The sequence below is a fragment of the Ips typographus genome, linkage group LG8 (genome assembly GCF_016097725.1).
Source record: "Ips typographus isolate SLU linkage group LG8, UJ_Ityp_2.0, whole genome shotgun sequence".
NCBI lineage: Eukaryota > Metazoa > Arthropoda > Insecta > Coleoptera > Curculionidae > Ips > Ips typographus.
This window is the reverse complement of record NC_138429.1, coordinates 2,310,703-2,328,720: the sequence shown is the minus strand read 5'-3', so window position 1 is coordinate 2,328,720 and position 18,018 is coordinate 2,310,703. Positions and strand designations below refer to the sequence as shown.

The 18,018-nt window shown below is 34.5% G+C and overlaps 1 protein-coding gene and 1 long non-coding RNA gene across 4 annotated transcripts in view; both read right to left on the bottom strand.

The window, feature by feature from the left end:
- Positions 1 to 17,802, bottom strand: part of cac (calcium voltage-gated channel subunit cacophony) — a 67,593-nt gene extending 49,791 nt beyond the window's left edge. Inside the window, exons 1-2 of one of the 3 annotated variants that reach the window (XM_081984451.1) lie at positions 17,331 to 17,802; positions 11,844 to 12,317 (exon numbers count right to left, since the gene is read on the bottom strand). In XM_081984451.1, the coding sequence (XP_081840577.1) occupies positions 11,844 to 11,857 (14 nt within the window). In that variant the 5' untranslated portion in view covers positions 11,858 to 12,317; positions 17,331 to 17,802. Of the gene's footprint in view, positions 1 to 11,843; positions 12,318 to 14,802; positions 15,054 to 17,330 lie in introns of those variants that run through there. The other 2 variants (XM_081984450.1, XM_081984457.1) reach the window with 2 other exon arrangements.
- On the bottom strand, positions 1,515 to 2,039 carry LOC145732330 (uncharacterized). Its single transcript, XR_014178999.1, has 2 exons — positions 1,709 to 2,039; positions 1,515 to 1,648 (listed from the first exon to the last, which is right to left on the bottom strand). It is a non-coding gene; the product is annotated as an uncharacterized LOC145732330 (long non-coding RNA).
- Positions 17,803 to 18,018: the final 216 nt, after the last annotated feature.

Genomic DNA, 18,018 nt, shown 5'->3' with positions numbered 1-18,018 from the left:
TTAAAAATCGATGTTGCCAAAATGACTAAATTACGAGTTTTGTCTTTGGCAACGTTGATTTGAATGTAATTTTTTTAGAGAAATCTAGTCATCATTTGCTTGATGGACGAAAAAATAGAGTTCAAGTTTAGACTGTGCATGTTTAAATAGTATACTCCACATTAAGACACAGTCTAAGCTAGGAGTAACACTGATGATTAGGGTATAACATTTACTCTTAAATCAAGGGACTCTGTGGAATAACTAAGCAAACGAAATTTCCCAGTTTAGCTAAAAGTTGTGCGATAAAACCCCTTTTCCCGAAACCAAAGACGAATTTTTCCCTCGCGCTTTTCCAGCTTGACAAGTATATCCGAGCTTAAACATTTCACGTCTATGAGAATCTACAGCTAGATCCGACGAACGTTCAACGATTTACTTGTATCTCGTTTTCCGGACGTGTTTGATAAATCAAAATTTTCCGGAATGTTGCCCCTTTTATTGAAAATACTATCCAGACAACTTAAGAATGTCTGGATTGTACCGACACATTCCAAACTCGTTGAGTTTGATCATCGATCTTATTCCCAGGGCCACTGTCGACCCCCTGGCTGTATTTATAGCAATGTGCGGCCACCTGTTTGGTCCTGGATAAACACCGCGTTGCCACATTCACCCTAAAGTTTCGAAACATTGCTTATTATCACTGTTTTCAGATCTGACAGTTGCACAACAGCCACCAGTAGTCTATACATTTGCGATGTACGACAAGGTTATAATTTAATGAAAACTTTGAGTGTATAAAACTTTGATCCGGCAACACCGCATCAACTGGAATATCAGCCTTATATAAGTTTATTGTACGTGATTTGTTGACGTGGAGAGGTCAAGTGTCATCATGGGAATTAAATTTTCTTTAGGGAAGCAGGAAGCACCAGTGAAGGAGAAAAGGGGGAGGGGGCTGAAAATAGTCATGCAAGCTAGGTTAGTTAATTGGAATTGCTTACGAGGGTAATTAGTTCCGTCTTTAACAGCCCTTTTTAATGGACGATAATAAATAAGTCTCATTAATGCATGATTTTTCAATTGTTAATACACAGTTTGATCATAGGCAACCAAAAACGCTCACAGTATCTTTCTATCCTTCTTTATTTGTATTAAACAGAGAGAAATAGACACACATTATTTAAGTTGACAACCACCATTACCGACAGAACTAACTGTCACTGTCATTGTCAAAGTTGACTGACTGGCATGGTCGAACTGACAATTAGTTTTTTTCAAAGATATTAATTACCGATTAATGATCTCAATTCTATTAATACGTTTTGATTAATACATTCGTTGGTTAAATAAATATTATTGTCAATTTTAATAGGAATTCAGGCCCTTCCGGGAAAATTGGATCAGAAGGCATTTCAATATTTACTCGTATTTCTTCCTTCTGGGCTTTAAAAGTATGCGGAAATAATGGAATTCACAAAGTCTCCTTTTACCTCAAAGGGGGTGGTTATTTCAATAAACAAAATACAAAAAAAGGATGAGTGGGTTGTTATTTACTTTTACTGCCGTAACAAATTACTAGGATCAAATTTCAGGCTTCTCAACCCAGATTTAGAACCTCATACATCATTCAGACACCAAAATTAATCCAATCTACAAACCAGACCTAAAAAAACTTTGATTATACCCGGATTAGCGCAGACAGTCCATTCATCTCGAATCGTACGTAATATGAACCCGAAAACAGGTAAACTCAATTAGACTTTCTCTACCAAACTTGGTTTACTTTTAGTCCAAGATTTCATGAATATTTATAGTGCGAGTTTGGGTTTCAACTATAAACCATTCATTTTGCATTTCTGATTCTCTCTCGGTGATGAAAAGCTAGGAAAAACTGTTTTCTTTGAGGAGTTTGCAGGTCAAATGGCTTGGTGAATGATTAATGGCGATAAAGTGGCGATTCCAGCTTGACGGCAAGGCAGTTATTTAAATTGTGCCAGAAAATAGTGGGAAACCCTTCCAGGGAACTGAAAAGGGATTAATTGCCACCGCAAATCCGATTCGCACGCAAAAGCTATCACTTCCATACATCAAACCGGGTCGCTTCATTAAGTATTCGAAACACGTGTCTGATACGTGTTAATGCATGCTCATTCACGTGAGTTTTACATTCAGGGTGGTACGTTTTTTCTGGACGGGAATCAAATTTATTACGCTCTTACCAGTGCGATTCCAACCGTCTAGATCTATTAATCTTCCCGGTTGGCGTGTTTAATATCGAAAATTGACTTTAGGCCGCTTCATTGAACGATTTTGTACCGACAAAGACTGGAAAAACGAGATAGATGTGGTGTTGAGACAGTTGAGATGTGTTATTTTGATTAATTAAAATTCCAAGCCACAATATTTGACATTTTTGATCAAAAGTTATTGGATAGAAATGATAGAATCAGCCGCCGGATGGAGCCACATTGATTTTTTCTAAAAATCACATGACCTCATGATTACAAAATTATACGGAGGCCACGTGATCATATCGCGTTCAGATCCGAAAGAAAACGACTAATTACTAGTTGTCATTGTTGTCACTATTACATTTATTTTGAATATTAATTTAAATTAATTTCAATATCGTTGGAGTCATTTTGCGCTGTCCGAACTTATAACAAAAAGGTATTAAAAGTAAAGTAAAAGTTGTATATTTGTGTTGTTCCTGAGTTTGGTGAATGATATGGGATATGGGGAAGGCCGGACTGCCTAGTGCCAGATTGTGAACCAAGAGCAATTTCTAGCAGGTGTAAGTTGCCTTTAAAGTTGTTGGAAATGACCTAGTTTTTAAACTCTTGGAAATATTTATCAAGTGAGTATTATATATTACTTTTATGTTAATAAATAATTTATTACCTATATCCATAAAATAGCATCAGAAAAAGCATTTTCTGGTGTTATCTATAGTATTATTATATTTATATTGGAAAAAGCAGGTTTACCATTATAGTCCATTTTACTATAGTAGACGCCTTTTTATTCAAAGTCTGATATTAACAACTATAAAAACAACAAAATGTAGAGTTTCTGTTGTTTAATGTGAAAGCAGGCCAAATATAACCAGCTTAGCAATACATATCTAGTGTGCCATGCAAGCAAAACGCCCTCTCGCGGAGAAATTATCATAATATCTATATCCAATCTGTCAAAAACCTGACTTCAAACAGTTCCATTGACCTATAAATCTAGATTTTTAGTGTTACTGTGATAATGCTTTAAAATACCTTTTTTGGTAATGTTTATACTGATTTTAACTGTACTTTACTGTTTTGCAGCTTTAAGGAGAGGATTTTGACGGTTGTCATACCTAAAAATGGACTAAAATTAAGTCAAAAACAGACAACCAAGTGTTACAAATGCCAAAAATGCACTGATAAAGGTATAAGATGCATTCAACCAAAGTCACTTGGATTTTGTTACTTTTCAAGTGAGTGGGATCTCTGTGGGATAAAAACTGCCTGACAGCCAAATGTCACCTGTCAAAATATAACATGCTATGTATTGGTGGACTGAACTAGTGAATAATGGCTCATTACTTATGGGTAATGGGTGTTATTATCTGTTCAAAACTAGGTAATAAGCATATTATTAAACCATCAGTATTTTAGTAATTAAAGCGGTAGTAGAAATAGTTCCATTGGCTGAGTTATTAGTTTTATGGCAGTAGAAAGAAAAAAGTTATTTGGTAGTAGTAAAGTAAGTACTGCTTGAGTAATAACTAAGTATAATCGATACTACAACACAACATACAATAACTAGACACTTCTAAGATAATTTCGTGTGAAATTAGCTCCCAAAACACTACATACAATATTACAGCTTCATTAACTGAATCTCTAACTATCTTGAAACTAGGTAACCTGCGGTAAAATAGCTCAACCATCTCTCTCAGTCCGTCCCAGTCATTAAACGAACGGCAAAGGGAAACAATCTACGGTAATAACGGCCACAAAACAGTTTGAGAAAGGCGGAACTACACGCATTTTTACGACTCACCGACTCCTGTCGTTCCTATATTTTTCATTTACTCCTTTGAAAATATTTTCCCCAGGAACAAATTGCTTTTTGATAATACGAATACAGGAAAAAGATTACATGTTACCGCTTTATTATTGTTAGCTTGTGCTTCAAAGATGAATAGAACTGTTTGTGTTTATTTTTAGGTTTTTAAAGCAATCAGCGTGAAACGACTATTTGCCTAGACCCTCTCAAAGCGATTATGGTGGGACAATGAGAAATAACGACCGTTATCATGGAATGATGGAATCTAAAAAGGTCATTTATTCTTCAAGCCTAAGCTGTTAAAGGGGTGCAAGTTGGAGGTAAATCAGTTTTTTGCTTTCACCTTTATTGTTTCTAGTTTTGTAAATGTTGGAAACTGCTGAAACCTCTATTTCTTATTTAAGTCTAACTGAAGGTTGATAACTGTCCAGTCTTTTAAATAGATGAAGGTTAAGAGTATTCCAATAATTCAATAAAAACTGCTATTATGATTACACTATTCCAAAAACATAACAGATAAATTTCAGTATATTTTTGGTTTCAAATTAATTGATTTTGCTTTGAAGCTTACCAAAAATCCAATTTAATTAAATAAACATTTTATTCGTCACTGCCCAAGCAATGTAAATAATAATGTGGCAATATAAATTGATGACTTAGAATGGACACATCATATTTTGGTAGATTATAACTGAAATTATCGATTTGAGCACAAAAAATCTGGTTTCTGTAGCTGTTCTTTTAAATCGTTCTAGCATTATGACGTAGAGGAATGCATTAGAGGTAATTGCATATAGTCAAGAGTTGTTAAAGTTCAAATACGCAATCGAACACGAAACAGAGTGCATGACAAGCTTGGATAATTATGCGCATTTTAAGCTTTATGGGGAAGAAAGTTCATTTTAATAATGTGTTTACGTGTGAGATTCTAGGGTTGGAACTATAGAATTAAATTTCCTTCAAGTCACACTTTGAGTGTAGTTGTTTTTTCATCTAAACTAGCATGCGATTCAATTCGTAGTTTGAAATTTATTACCCATCGCTAAGCTCGACATTTGCAAACCCAGAAAGTCTCATTTGTTTGTTCTATTAGTTGCCTATGCCAATAAGAGCGACAGACAAATTGCGGTTGGTATATGAGTTAGAGTGACCCCAAGTCCGTGTTCTGGAGTTTGAGTTTCAAACTCCCAACTTTAATTTATATCACCGTTTCTCGTCTTCATTGGAAACTTTTAAAGTAGTCTAGTTCAGGTGGAATGTTACTTTTGTTCCATTATTCAATAGTTGCGTTCTGTTGAAGGAGAATTCTTTATCACGTCTTTTGAAAGAAAGATTTTGCAAAATGTACTCAATTAGTCATTTTTTTTCTAATGTGCCCCTCAAGCTAAAGTTGTGTTCAGACTGTTACTTGTTCCAGCTCTGATGTTTTTCTACAAACTAGACTTCTCCTAAAGTGATCATTTCCAAGTATCTCCAAAAGTAAGTGAAATAAGGAAAAACCAACAAAACTAAAAACGATACCCTTTGCACCTTTTATTTACTTAATTTAAAAGTTTTAGACTCGGTATACAGTGTGTCCCAACGTTAGAGGTACATATTTGGTTAAATGGGAGAAAAGTTACATAATGATGGCAATAAAATTACATTTAGAAAACATCAAAACTAATAAAACTTCTCCACAGCAACTATTAAATCTCCTTTAAGTGGCCTTAGCAGTTAAATAACCTGAACAGTTTATTGGCATTGGCAATTTTGAATTTTACAAAAATAAAAAATTATGAGGTTGATGATGGTTCTGCAAAGACAAAAGGTTGGAATGAAAAACTGATAATGTTGCTTGCTGATAGAAGTCCAATATTAACATAATATAACAACACATAACACACAAAAAAATAAAATATAAAATCAAAAAATTCACTTTTTACAAAATATCTCAAAAACCAAAGAAAGCAGTGCTCGATTTTTGTGAAGGGGACGATTTCACAGTTGCTTCTGTTTCTGAGCTACAGTATGTATTTGAAGGTGTGACAGTTTGGAGCCCCCCTCGTATTTTCTTTATGATTGGCGACGCAGAAAAGCTACAAATGTCTTCTCATTATCAACTTTAGAACATTTTGCGAGAAACGTTGCAAGAAGAACTCTAGAACGATCTGGCATACAAGTTTTTTCAAAAATCTGGAAGGTTTTGGAACGTTTTAACCTAACCTAACCTAACCCTTTTCAAAATCCCCATAGTAGGCCTCCTTATCATGGACACACTGTATAAGGCAAATAAAAAGAAATCAATTTATCGTCCACCTACGACCAAAGTCAATATTTTAAATTCATCCAGTTTCCTGAACACATTTTAGCACTTTGTGAAATTCGTTTACCAAAACACTTCTAATATTGGGCTAATAACCTCGTTAGGAAACTTACGATCGTCGAGTAATTTCCGAGTATCAGAATCCCATCAAAACCCACAAAGTAAATAAAATTGGGAACGCAACAGGCAACTGGAGCACACCAATTTGAGGAAATTTACCTTGGGGGTTCATACTTTCTTAAACTCATCAACAAACTCGCTAAAATCGAAACAAGACAGAGTCGGACTGGATGAACTAACAGTTAAGACTTAAAAAAAAAATCTTATTAAAGCTCAAACGGTAATTTAAGTGTCCTTCTTTAAGTCCTTCTCTGGAACTCTGGAAATGATGGTTAAAGAAGGAAAACGGTTTTAATATCATTCCTGCAGGAAGCAGATTTCCCTTATTTAGGCCCTTATTTTCCTTGATAGCAGAATATAAACGAAATGAAATACAGCTTATTAGGGCGAGGATAAAGCTGCCCATATAGACGTATTCGACTAGTAATTACCAAATATAAAAGCCAGATTTTTGAATAAGTAATTGTTATTCTTACAAGGCTCCTATAATAGTTTTTCTCAGGACTTTATTCACTCTGAATTAAGCCGATTATACGTTTTAGAAACAGCCTGAAATATGAAGTTCTTTAAGCCTGAAGGTTTAAAAGGGTTTAATTGTTTTATCTGGTAAGCAGCAGCGCACCCTATTTAGAAGTTCAAGCATCAGTAGCTCATTTAATTATTAGTGTTAAAAGCACTTACAAAATGAAAATTTTCTCTTTACAATCAATGAAAAATTGAATTTATAAATTGCGAGTAACACATTTGCGCCACCTAATGGATTTCGGGCAAAACTAATTTTGGTCTTAACAATTTGTTGGAAATGCCTTACCGAATTTTGATATTTTGTGTTGTTCCCAAGTCCGGAAAATTTGATTTTAACTAGTTTTCCTAAAATTTTAGTAATCTCAGGGATCACTAGCATTTCTGCTTGGTCAGACGTTATTTGCAATTCTAAAGATTGTCGTCAGATGTGCGTTAATAACCGAAGAAAGGGATGTGTGACAACAAAAGGAAGCTTAAGTAACACTGAAAGAGAAACAATGCCGATTCAGCCCTTCAAAATTACATTTTCCTCTTGGAACTCGATTTCCCAGCTACGTCTCAGAGAAATATGTATACAATAGATAGGTATCGAATCTAATCCGAAAGCGGAACTTTCTATTTAAGTCCCATTATACTAGGAAACATTTACTCGATTTTAGAATCGTTTTCATTGAATGATTTTACCACAGACTGATTTAGGGCTTCAACTTTATTATGAGAGAACACAGAGCTATAAGGGACGAGAGTTTAGAAATATTTATAATTGCAGAATCAACTGAAACATTTTAGCCTGTTGAACCTCACTGAATAGGGCAATTTACATGCGGAGTATGACAAGGGCTTTTAAATTAAATGACAGACCTTATTTACGTCCAACGAGTTGCATGTGCCGTGTATTTAAGTCTGGTCAGCTAGTAATTATTGTTGTTTACCCCGAGGTTTTCACTTCAAAAAGCTGAAACTACTTTATTCTAGACTGCATGAAAATGTAATTTACAATATGCATTATGGTTGTCTCATTCCAGCAATTCTGTATACGTCTACAATAAAAATGAAGTCTTAAGTGCGCTTTTGGTATATAAAAGATGCATTAAGAGATTGGAACAGACACGTTTAAGGGTTGACATCATTTTTGTTTTTTCCAGTTTTGTCAGTAATTATACCATCCACTTGTCACTTGCACTTTAGACACTCTTTGAGATAAAAGTGGAAAACTTCATAAAAGTTTTCAAGCGGATATTTAATTTTCTATTTATTTTTAGTTTATAATGACTGGAGGCGTCTCAAACAGATTTTAACGAGACTGCTTACTTTGCTTACCTTTCAAGTCGCATTTGATGTTGTATTTATTTTACTAGAAAATAAGTTTCGTTCCGACAGATTAATGGATTTTTTTTACTTATTTATGCTTAATTAATAGTCGTTATATAATCTTGGTGTAAACACAAATTGTTTAAGCCTAAAACAAAAGTAAAATTTGTCTGGAATGCGGGCACTTAACGGTAATGTCCTGCCGCAGTTTGGCGATCCAATCCCGTACCCTAATTGCATTCTGGGCATTTAACCAGCGGTCAGGTTAAATTTTCAACGTGGACGAGCCTTTAACCGCAAGTTATTATATTGCTTTGTTGCTCTTCCCCCAACGGGTTGATAGAGCACAATGTAAATTAAATGTCAGGACAAACCGCTTTTGACCCACCGGCTTGAAAGACGTGCTTTAAATGATTCTGATTGCTTTCCAAGTTTAGTTGGAATTGGTTTGAGAAATTTACCCTACAGAAAACCAGCGAGACTAAAACTCGTTTAAGTAGACATATCCGATGTTTTAGAATCCAAAATTATACATAAAATTATCTTCCACTTACCTTTCCATTGAAATGAACAGTTGGGAGTTGGGAGCAGGGTTGAGAAGGAAGAAAGTATTTTCAAAAAATGTAAGTGTGTACTTACTTAAACTTTTTAGTAAATGAAACCGTGAAGTACCTACTTTAAATATGTTTAGAAGTAGATGTTTAACGGTTTTAAAAATTCCACTTATTGATAATTGGGACTATTTTCAACTGATATCTAACTGTTCTTTCAAGCCGTCTTTCAGACACTTTGACACCACTTTTCTCCAAGACTTTACATGATTTTGTAGTGTTTTTTTATGTCATTAGATGCGAAATTTAATGACGATTTCAAAAATGTCTTTAAAAACCTGATTCGGTCAGTCCAAGTATGTTTTACAAGCGATTTTGTCCCTGACTGTCTTTAATAGTATTCAATTTTCAAATTACAATTTCACTGATTTGTAAATTTGTTGCACCAAACGGTTTTTCTTAAATAACTCGCAAATGGTGAAAATTACAAAAAAATTGCAAGAAACCAAAAATGTTCAACTCCTTAACCCAACACCGTAAGTTGTCCCTGACTATTATTTCAAACTGTGTTTGTAGCAGTTTATACTTTGACACCACTTTTATCCCTGACTGTACCCAATTTTGAAGTGATTTTTTCATGTTATTGGATAGGAAATTTAATGAGGATTCCAAAAATGTGCTTAAAACAGTTATTTTCACACTCCAAGTGGGTTTTACAGGCTATTTTCTCCCTGACTGTACTTTCAAACTGTGTTTTTGGCAGTTCAAAGTTTGACACCGCTTTGTTCCTTGACTTTACTTAATTTTGTAATGTATTTTATACCATTAGATAGTAAATTTAATGAGGATTCCAAAAACGTGCTTAAAAACATGATTTGGTCACTCCAAGTGGGCTTTACAAATGATTTTGTCCCTGACTGTTCTTCCAAACTGTGTTTCTGGCAGTTTATATTTTTCTCCCTGACTTTACCTAATTTTGTAATGTTTTTTATGCCATTAGATAGGGAATTTAATGAAGATTCCAAAAATGTGCTTAAAAACATGATTCGGTCACTCCAAGTGGGCTTTGCAGGCAATTTTGTCCCTGACTGTCCTTTAAACCGTGTTCAAATTTCAGATCACAGTATTACTGATTTGTAAATTTATTGTACCAAACCAGTGTTTCCTAAACTACTCGAAAGCGGTGAAAGTTACAAAAAAAATTCAAGAGACCAAAAATGTTACAAATTAACTACTTAACTCAGCACCGTAAGTTTGCAGGACCGTTTTTGCTTGCAGTATACAGGGTGTGTATGAAAAGTATGGTGATTGACTCTTTTTGGTCACCCTAAATGCAATTTTTAAGATAGAATTTTTTGCTCAATACTACTGGAAGGAGGAGATCAAGAAGGTTAATTTGAGTGGTGTAACCTCCTTGAACTCCCAAAAATAACTGAGTTACAGGATGTTCAAATTTCAGATCACAATTTCAACTGATTAACATATTTGTTGCACCAAAGCAGCTTTTCCTAAATAACTAAAAAAACGGTGAAAGTTACAAAAAAATTGCAAGTGACCAAAAATGTTCCTAATCAACTCCTTAACCCAACACCGTAAGTTTGCAGGACAGTTTTTGCTTCCAGTATACAGGATGTGCATGAAAAGTATGGTGGTTCACTATTTTTGTCACCTTGTAGAATTTTTTGCTTTAAAACGTTTAAGACGGTTAATTTGAGTGGTTCAACTTCTTGAACTTTGAACTTCCATAAACAACCGAGTTACAGGGTGTTCAATTTTCAAATCACAACTTCAAATGATTTGAAAATTTGTTGCATTAAACCAGTTTTTGCTAAATAACTCAAAAACGGTAAAAGTTTCGAACAATTGAAAGTTATACAGTCCGTCAGTGTCTACTATACAGGGGGTGCATGAAAAGTGTAGTGATTCAGATTTATTACTTTTCAAATTATTATGACAGCCATGACAGAAAAATGATATCTTTCAAGAAAATTTTAGTTATACCCATAAATTTACTGGTCAAATTAGAATTTACTGGTAAAATTGGTACATTTTTCTGCCACATTTTACTTATCCAATTTTACTTTATACAGGGTGACCCAAATAAAACTTTGAAATCAAAATCAGTTCACTGATTTTAATGGAAAATAAAGATATTGGATATAGAATCCTTTTCTTCTCCCACGAAAAATTTTAAAATTTTGTTAAATTAAAAACGAAAATTAAAGTTTAATTAAAGAAAGTAAAAAATAAAGAGATATTGATCACACGGCTCGATTAATGTTATTTTGAAATTGTTTTTGCTAGAAATGGCGTTTGACCGAATTTTTCATTTTTAAACCACTCTGTATACTCGGATTCGTAAAAACTTTCAAAAAGGTTATTTTTGTCGAGCAGTTTATTTAGGAACGTCACATTAAAACCAAAATTTATTTCTAGTAACATAACCTCAGAGTGAAATTTCTAGTCCGATCTAGACTATAAAAGGGTGACTTCACATAAATTGTGGTTAGCAGGGCGTGACCCTTAATGGACACCTGACCGACTTTAATATATGGTGTACACTTGCGTACCAGTAAAAAAGGTTAAGCAAAGACATATTTCGTCAGTTTATCTAAAGTTTCGATCGGTAATTGGGCCATTGCATGTGTCGGAGCGTTCGTGCTTGTTCCCACTAAACCGCTTAAGAGGCCTCGTTTTTACCAAAATTTAGGGTACACATTGTTTATCAGTTTTAAGGGAGACCAATTTAGTGAAGGAGAATGTCATAAATTGTTGCAACTCTTGCAATAATTTGGTGAGAGGCTGAACATTACAAACAAGCCACTCCCCCTTCCTTAACTACCCTGCAGCTTTGTAACAGTAAACGCATGCACTAATTTACTTACCTTAAAACATCTGTAAAATGAAACAAAATGCAACAACATGCAACAGCAAGAACAAATTTACTACTGAACATTAAGCGAGTTACGAAGAAAAAAAATAAAACTAAAGAAACACACCCATTTTCATCCATTCCTCCAGATTATCGTTCGAAAGTAGGAAGAACGCCCTAGCGAAAAATCCACATTTCATACTTGATCCTCAAGAGTAACGTGGATTTTGTCGCAAAAACAACATCGATTAGTAGAAGGAGATGCAACACCGCAGCAGCAGGTTAATAGAGAAACGTCGCATCCTAGTGTACAAGACTACCACCAAAACACCTTTCGGTTTAGAAGTTACTTTACGGTTGCGCATTCAACACAGAAAGATACACCAAGTGTTTTGCTTACGTTTCGCCGTCGTTTTATTAAAATTTTTCAAAATCGAAACGGTACAAATAGTCTGTTGCACGCGCACTTAACTGAACACTTGCGGCACTATTCTCAATTTGAACACGTCATCGCGACTTACACGTGTAGATTTGTAATCACTTAACTAATTTAGAATTCGATTTGGTCCACTATTTTCTGGCGGTGATCGGCTCAACTAACCTGCAATTAAAATCTCAGTTATGCACTAATTGTTTCTCGTTTTTTTATAGCAATTTTATAGCATCTCTACCAAATAAGGAATAAATTAAGTAAGCTAGACGACAATTTAATTGCATTGTTCACGCCTGTCTTACCAAAGGGAGACACAGTCAGCTTACCTCAGACAATGCTAATGCCAATTAGGCCTGCATATTTGCAAGTCCGGAATTAGCTACACCGACACCAAGCTTGGTCTGGATATGTTTATTTGATGAAGGTAGTCACTGTCAAGCCAAAGTGAATTTGCGCTTTTAAGCGTATCAATGCACTTTAATGGGTTGGTACGTGTAGGAAGTTTAGGGCAAATTACGACTAATGGATCGAATAGAAGAAAATATTCACGTAATGACTTTTTTTGGGCTGGAAATATACTATTTCTACACTTTGCCTGTGAAAATTTTAATTAATTTACCCAGTGTTTGCACAAAATATATACTAACCAAATTTTCCTGCGAATAGCCAGGAAATGCATTTGCAGGAAAGTCACTTGGGTGTAATAAAGCCAAATTAAGTTTCATTGTTCGGAAATAATTAACTTTTGTAATAAGCTTTTAAACAGGAAGACAAATTTTAATAAAAACCAAGTGCTCTAAGAATTGCGAAACAATTAGGTTAGGTTAAATTTGCACTTGAATTATTGATTAAGAAAAACAAATATTTGTATTTAATCAATTAAATTCAATACAAAAGTGTAAGTCTCTTTCTATCGACCTCAAAAATAAAAACCGACGATTTTTTGTTAATTTGGTCTTACTTACAAGCTAAAAATAATTTAAAAAACAATTGTATTGTGTAAGTAGTACTGCTCCAACCAAAAATGAGCAAATTTAAAGTTTTTTAAAAATAATTAGTAAAAAGTCTATTATTTCTCAAAAAAATTGTACTGAAACTCAAAAAGGAGTAAAACGTCACTAAAAATACAAAATACTGAATATACAGGGTGAGTTTTTTAATATTGAAAAATTTCATGTTTTCAACTCACCCTGTATTATTTACTATACATATTTAATGTCTGTCAAATTAGTTTAGCTTGGAACCGTTTCAAATTGGCTGTAAAAAACATGGGACACCCTGTATATTATCAGTAATTGGCCAATTATAGTTGAAACTCATTTTTGTTGCGTTATTTCAGGGTTTCTTGTTGAACTGGTGCTGAACCTCCCTAATAATTAATTTTTAGTGCTAAACCTACCTAATAACGTACTTTTACTATTTTTTTTTCAAAAAAAAACATGGGACACACTGTATATTATCAGTAATTGGCCAATTACAGTTGAAACTCATTTTTGTTGCGTTATTTCAGGTTTTCCTGTTGAATTGGTGCTGAACCTCCCTAATAATTCATTTTTAATGCTGAACCTCCCTAATAATGTACTTTTCCTATTTTTTTTGCAAAAAAAAACCTGAGACACCCTGTATATTATCAGTTAATGGCCAATTACAGTTGAAACTCATTGTTATTACGTTATTTCTGGTTTTCCTGTTGAATTGGTGCTGAACCTCCCTAATAATTCATTTTTAATGCTAAACCGCCCTAATAACATACTTTTAGTCTTCAGAGATTTGCTCACCCTGTACAACTGTCAAATAAATCTATTTTGTGTCACAAACCAGAAGATACGAGGGGTGGTTCAGAATTTTCGAAATCACCCTGTAACTGAGAAACGAGGTCATAAACTGGAACAAAATTTGTACAGGGTGAACTAAAACAGTTTCTCTGTTGATTTGGAACATTCCATTCTTTTCCAAAAATTATACAGAGTGTCCCAATTAAATTTTTTCAGTCGGACACAGTCAACTAAACAAATCACCCTGTAACTGAGAAACGAGGTAAGAAACTGGAACAAAATTTGTACAGTGTGGACCAAAACAGTTTTTCTGTTAATTTCAAACATTCAATATTTTTCCAAAAATTATACAGAGTGTCCCAATTAATTTTTCAGTCAGACACAGTCAACTAAATATAAATCACCCTGTAGCTCAGAAACGAGGTAAGAAACTGGAACTAAATTTGTACAGGGTGGACCAAAAGAGTTTCTATGTTAATTTCGAAACATTCCATTTTTTTAGCGAAAATTATACAAAGTGTCCTAATTAATTTTTCAGTCGTACAGTCAACTAAGTAAATCACCCTGTAGCTCAGAAACGAGGTAAGAAACTGGAACAAAATTTGTACAGGGTGGACCACCAAATAAAGCCAAATTAAGTTTCATTGTTCGGAAATAATTAACTGTTGTAATGCTTTTAAACAGGAAGACAAATTTTAATAAAAACCAAGTGCTCTAAGAATTGCGAAACAATTAGGTTAGGTTAAATTTGCACTTGAATTATTGATTAAGAAAAACAAATATTTGTATTTAATCAATTAAATTCAATACAAAAGTGTAAGTTCGTTCTATCGACCTCAAAAATAAAAACCTTCCGATGCATCAAACTTAAAACTTACCCGGAAAAGTTTCTCCATTTTCCAGAGGGTGGAAAGTTTAAAACTCGAAATTGCAATAGAATAAGGAAAAAAGCAAAACGATTTCCAGTAAAGAACAATCCTGGCAAAATTCGCGCTTTACCCCAATAACAAAATTTCCATAAATAGTAAATGATCCGTCAAAAAGCACCAGTTAATGGAGTATATCCCAACTTTAGAGAGTTATTTTCAGGCTATTTTATTATGCCAACCCGCACTGGACTTCGACGATTCCCAACAACGGGAAAGTGCAGAATTATTCCAGCCTTGAATATATATTTTTTGGGTTAATCAGAAATTCAATCAGGTGTACAGGGGGAGCGAATTTGTTTACTCAACTTTGTGAGATAAGATAATGAAATCCATATTTTGTGGAACAAAGGGTTCAGGCTGGATCTGCGTGTAATTTCCGCAATTTATTACCGGAACACTTACTATGACGAATAATTTTAACTTTAGTCCCAATTTATCTTTTTGGTTGATAATAGAAATGTGATCTAATCTTTCCAATTTTCCTAAGTAAATTATGAGTAAAAGATCGGCGTGTTTTCACCACGGCCACCTAATAACAAGTCCTAAAAGTGCCAGTCAGGAATTTTTCGCCCTACGAAATGCGAAAATAAGGAACAGCTCCGACGGTAATAGGAATAGTCACGCAATTCGTTCGGAAACCTGTATATTGGTCACGTGACTTTTTTATCAACCCTCGACTTAGATAAGAACAGACTTTAAGTCAGATTACCTGATAATTGTAATTTTGTTTATGGAGTTTCGTTTAGTAAAACCCATAATACCAAACTTGACGAAGCAAATATTATTATTCGCTTTTCCGGTGTAATGGCAAAAGTTTCAAACAGGGTCAATTTGCCCGTTAAAAGGACCGTAATGGACCCTTCAAATTGCAAATTGCCGTACAGAGATTGAAACTTTTCCAAGGTCTAAAATTCAATGCTTTCTGCACGTTTCTGAAAGTACACCTTTACAAAGGCCACATTGTAGGTAACTAGTGGAGTAAGGGTATACAAGTAGTAAATGAACCGGGAGATTATTATTCCGGCCTTTGTCTGTTGACTTTCAATAGAGAACCGGTCTTTGAAAGCCTCTATTTAGCTCACTCCTGGTAGAGCCGGATTACCGACGTAGATTGCGAAAAAACTTGAGCCTCTGACATTGTTTCTAATTTTAAAATATGTTGTCCTTTACACTCCCATAACCATATAGTTGCCGACATTATTCAGCTTGCAGTCCAATGCACGTGGATAGGGTAATCCAGATGTCTGGATGTTTGTTCGCATTACTCACGAACGTGAAATATCCAGGCTGGCACGTTTCGAAACTTCAAAAGCTGCATGGAGGCTTTATTTGGGCGGTTTATCATGCACAATGCTTATAAACCAACATTTTTTATTTGTCGTTATTTTTCACCTGACAAAGGTGAGACAATATAGAGAATTTCAGAAGATGTATTTCAAACTTGTGAAGAGACAAACGTCCTTTAGTTTTCCAGAAATACCCTTTTTGGGATATAAAAAATTAAGTTTTTTGCAAACAATTTTACATTGTGTATCTTTGAAATATCCTGAATAGATACTGCAAACTTTAGGACAAAACAATTGACAATACAGTTGCTATGATATTTCAAGTTAGCAAACATATTTTACTAAGTCTAACCTAACAAGAATTAAGTAAAAAGATTCAAATTTCGTTGTAACATTTAAAACGCTCGCTAGAGGTGACGTAGACGGTTTTCAACCAATTAGGTGCGAGGAACCACTAGTATACTTTAATCGATTCAAATTAATCTTGACAAATTAGAACCTCTTAATTTCTATAAACATCTCAGTGTTTACAGTTTTTAAGTTTCTAACAATAATACAAGCCTAAATAAAAAAGTTGTCGTTTTGTGCTATAAAACGTGTTAATTTGGCAACATTGCAACTTCACTCGTGACGTGACTTTGAGGTTATAAATCAGCTGATAGGAAGATGCTGTCAATTATCAGACAGTAGCCAATAAAATTGCTGAGAGTCGTCCACGTCATATGCGCGGCAAAACCGTCGATTTGAATTTATTTACGCATTTCCTGTAAATTACCAAAAAACCTTTTTTTTTGTAAATAAACTACAAATTCCGACATATCAGACTAAGCTTCCCGATTTATAATTATCAGTCACCTAAACCCTCCTCAAATGATCTCTAAACACATATTTTGAGTCCGGATTAAATCCGGTTTAGAGTAGAAGTGCCATTTTCTTTGGTAACTGTTATGGCTTTGCCCAAATACACTAATTTCATAAAAAAAGTCAATTTATTCAAGAAAATCATTAGAAAGTTCAAAAGTAAAGCACTTTTTCCACGCAAGTAGTTTAAAAATGGCAGTTGTTAATCCCCTGTAACTTTAAAGCTATTAGGAGCTAGTTATCTGATTTCCATCTTAGTAAACTGTATAGGAAGTTACAGAAAAGTTCCCAATTATTTTTTTCTGAAATCATTAAAAGCGAAAAACTCACCTAAACAAAAATTGTAAAGCTGAATCCCGTTTGTGTACATTTCTCACTTTGAACACTGGCCTGAATTGTAAACGATGTAATTAAACTTTCCGGTAATGTAAACTCTTTTTCGGTATGCTGTACTAATTCTAGTTAAGCGGATTTTAGAGACTTTTATGATTTTTTTTTTAAACCTGAGTGGATACTTTTCTAAGACTAACTTGATCATTAGCTTGAACAAGCTTAAGCTAACTGATTAGAGAGGACAGATTAAGGTAATTATCTTGTCAAACTTCACAAGAACACCAATCGATTCCAGTGGAGTGGCACCGTTTAGAAAATAGAGGACCCTAATCGTTTCGCATAAGCAACCGCGGATCGTTATATTATCATTACGAACACCTGTTACGCACAATTTTTCCAAAATTTCTGCCACTAAAAAAAATCTTTTGTTCTAGTAATTCGGTCCGCGCATTTTCGCGACGACCCTGTATAAACGGGACGTCGTGGTCCTCGCACCGGGACGCCGAGCGAATAACTGAAATTTCAGGACCGAAACGTGCGTCCTGGTGGATTTTCAGGAAACTGTTGCGTGCCTGGCTTGATGGACCGACCGGTGTTTTGATTAGGTAGCTGGAGTCTTTGCTAGGCCTTCCAAGCTGGTTTAATTAAAACGGGGTCGACAGATAACGGTCGGTTTTGCTTACGT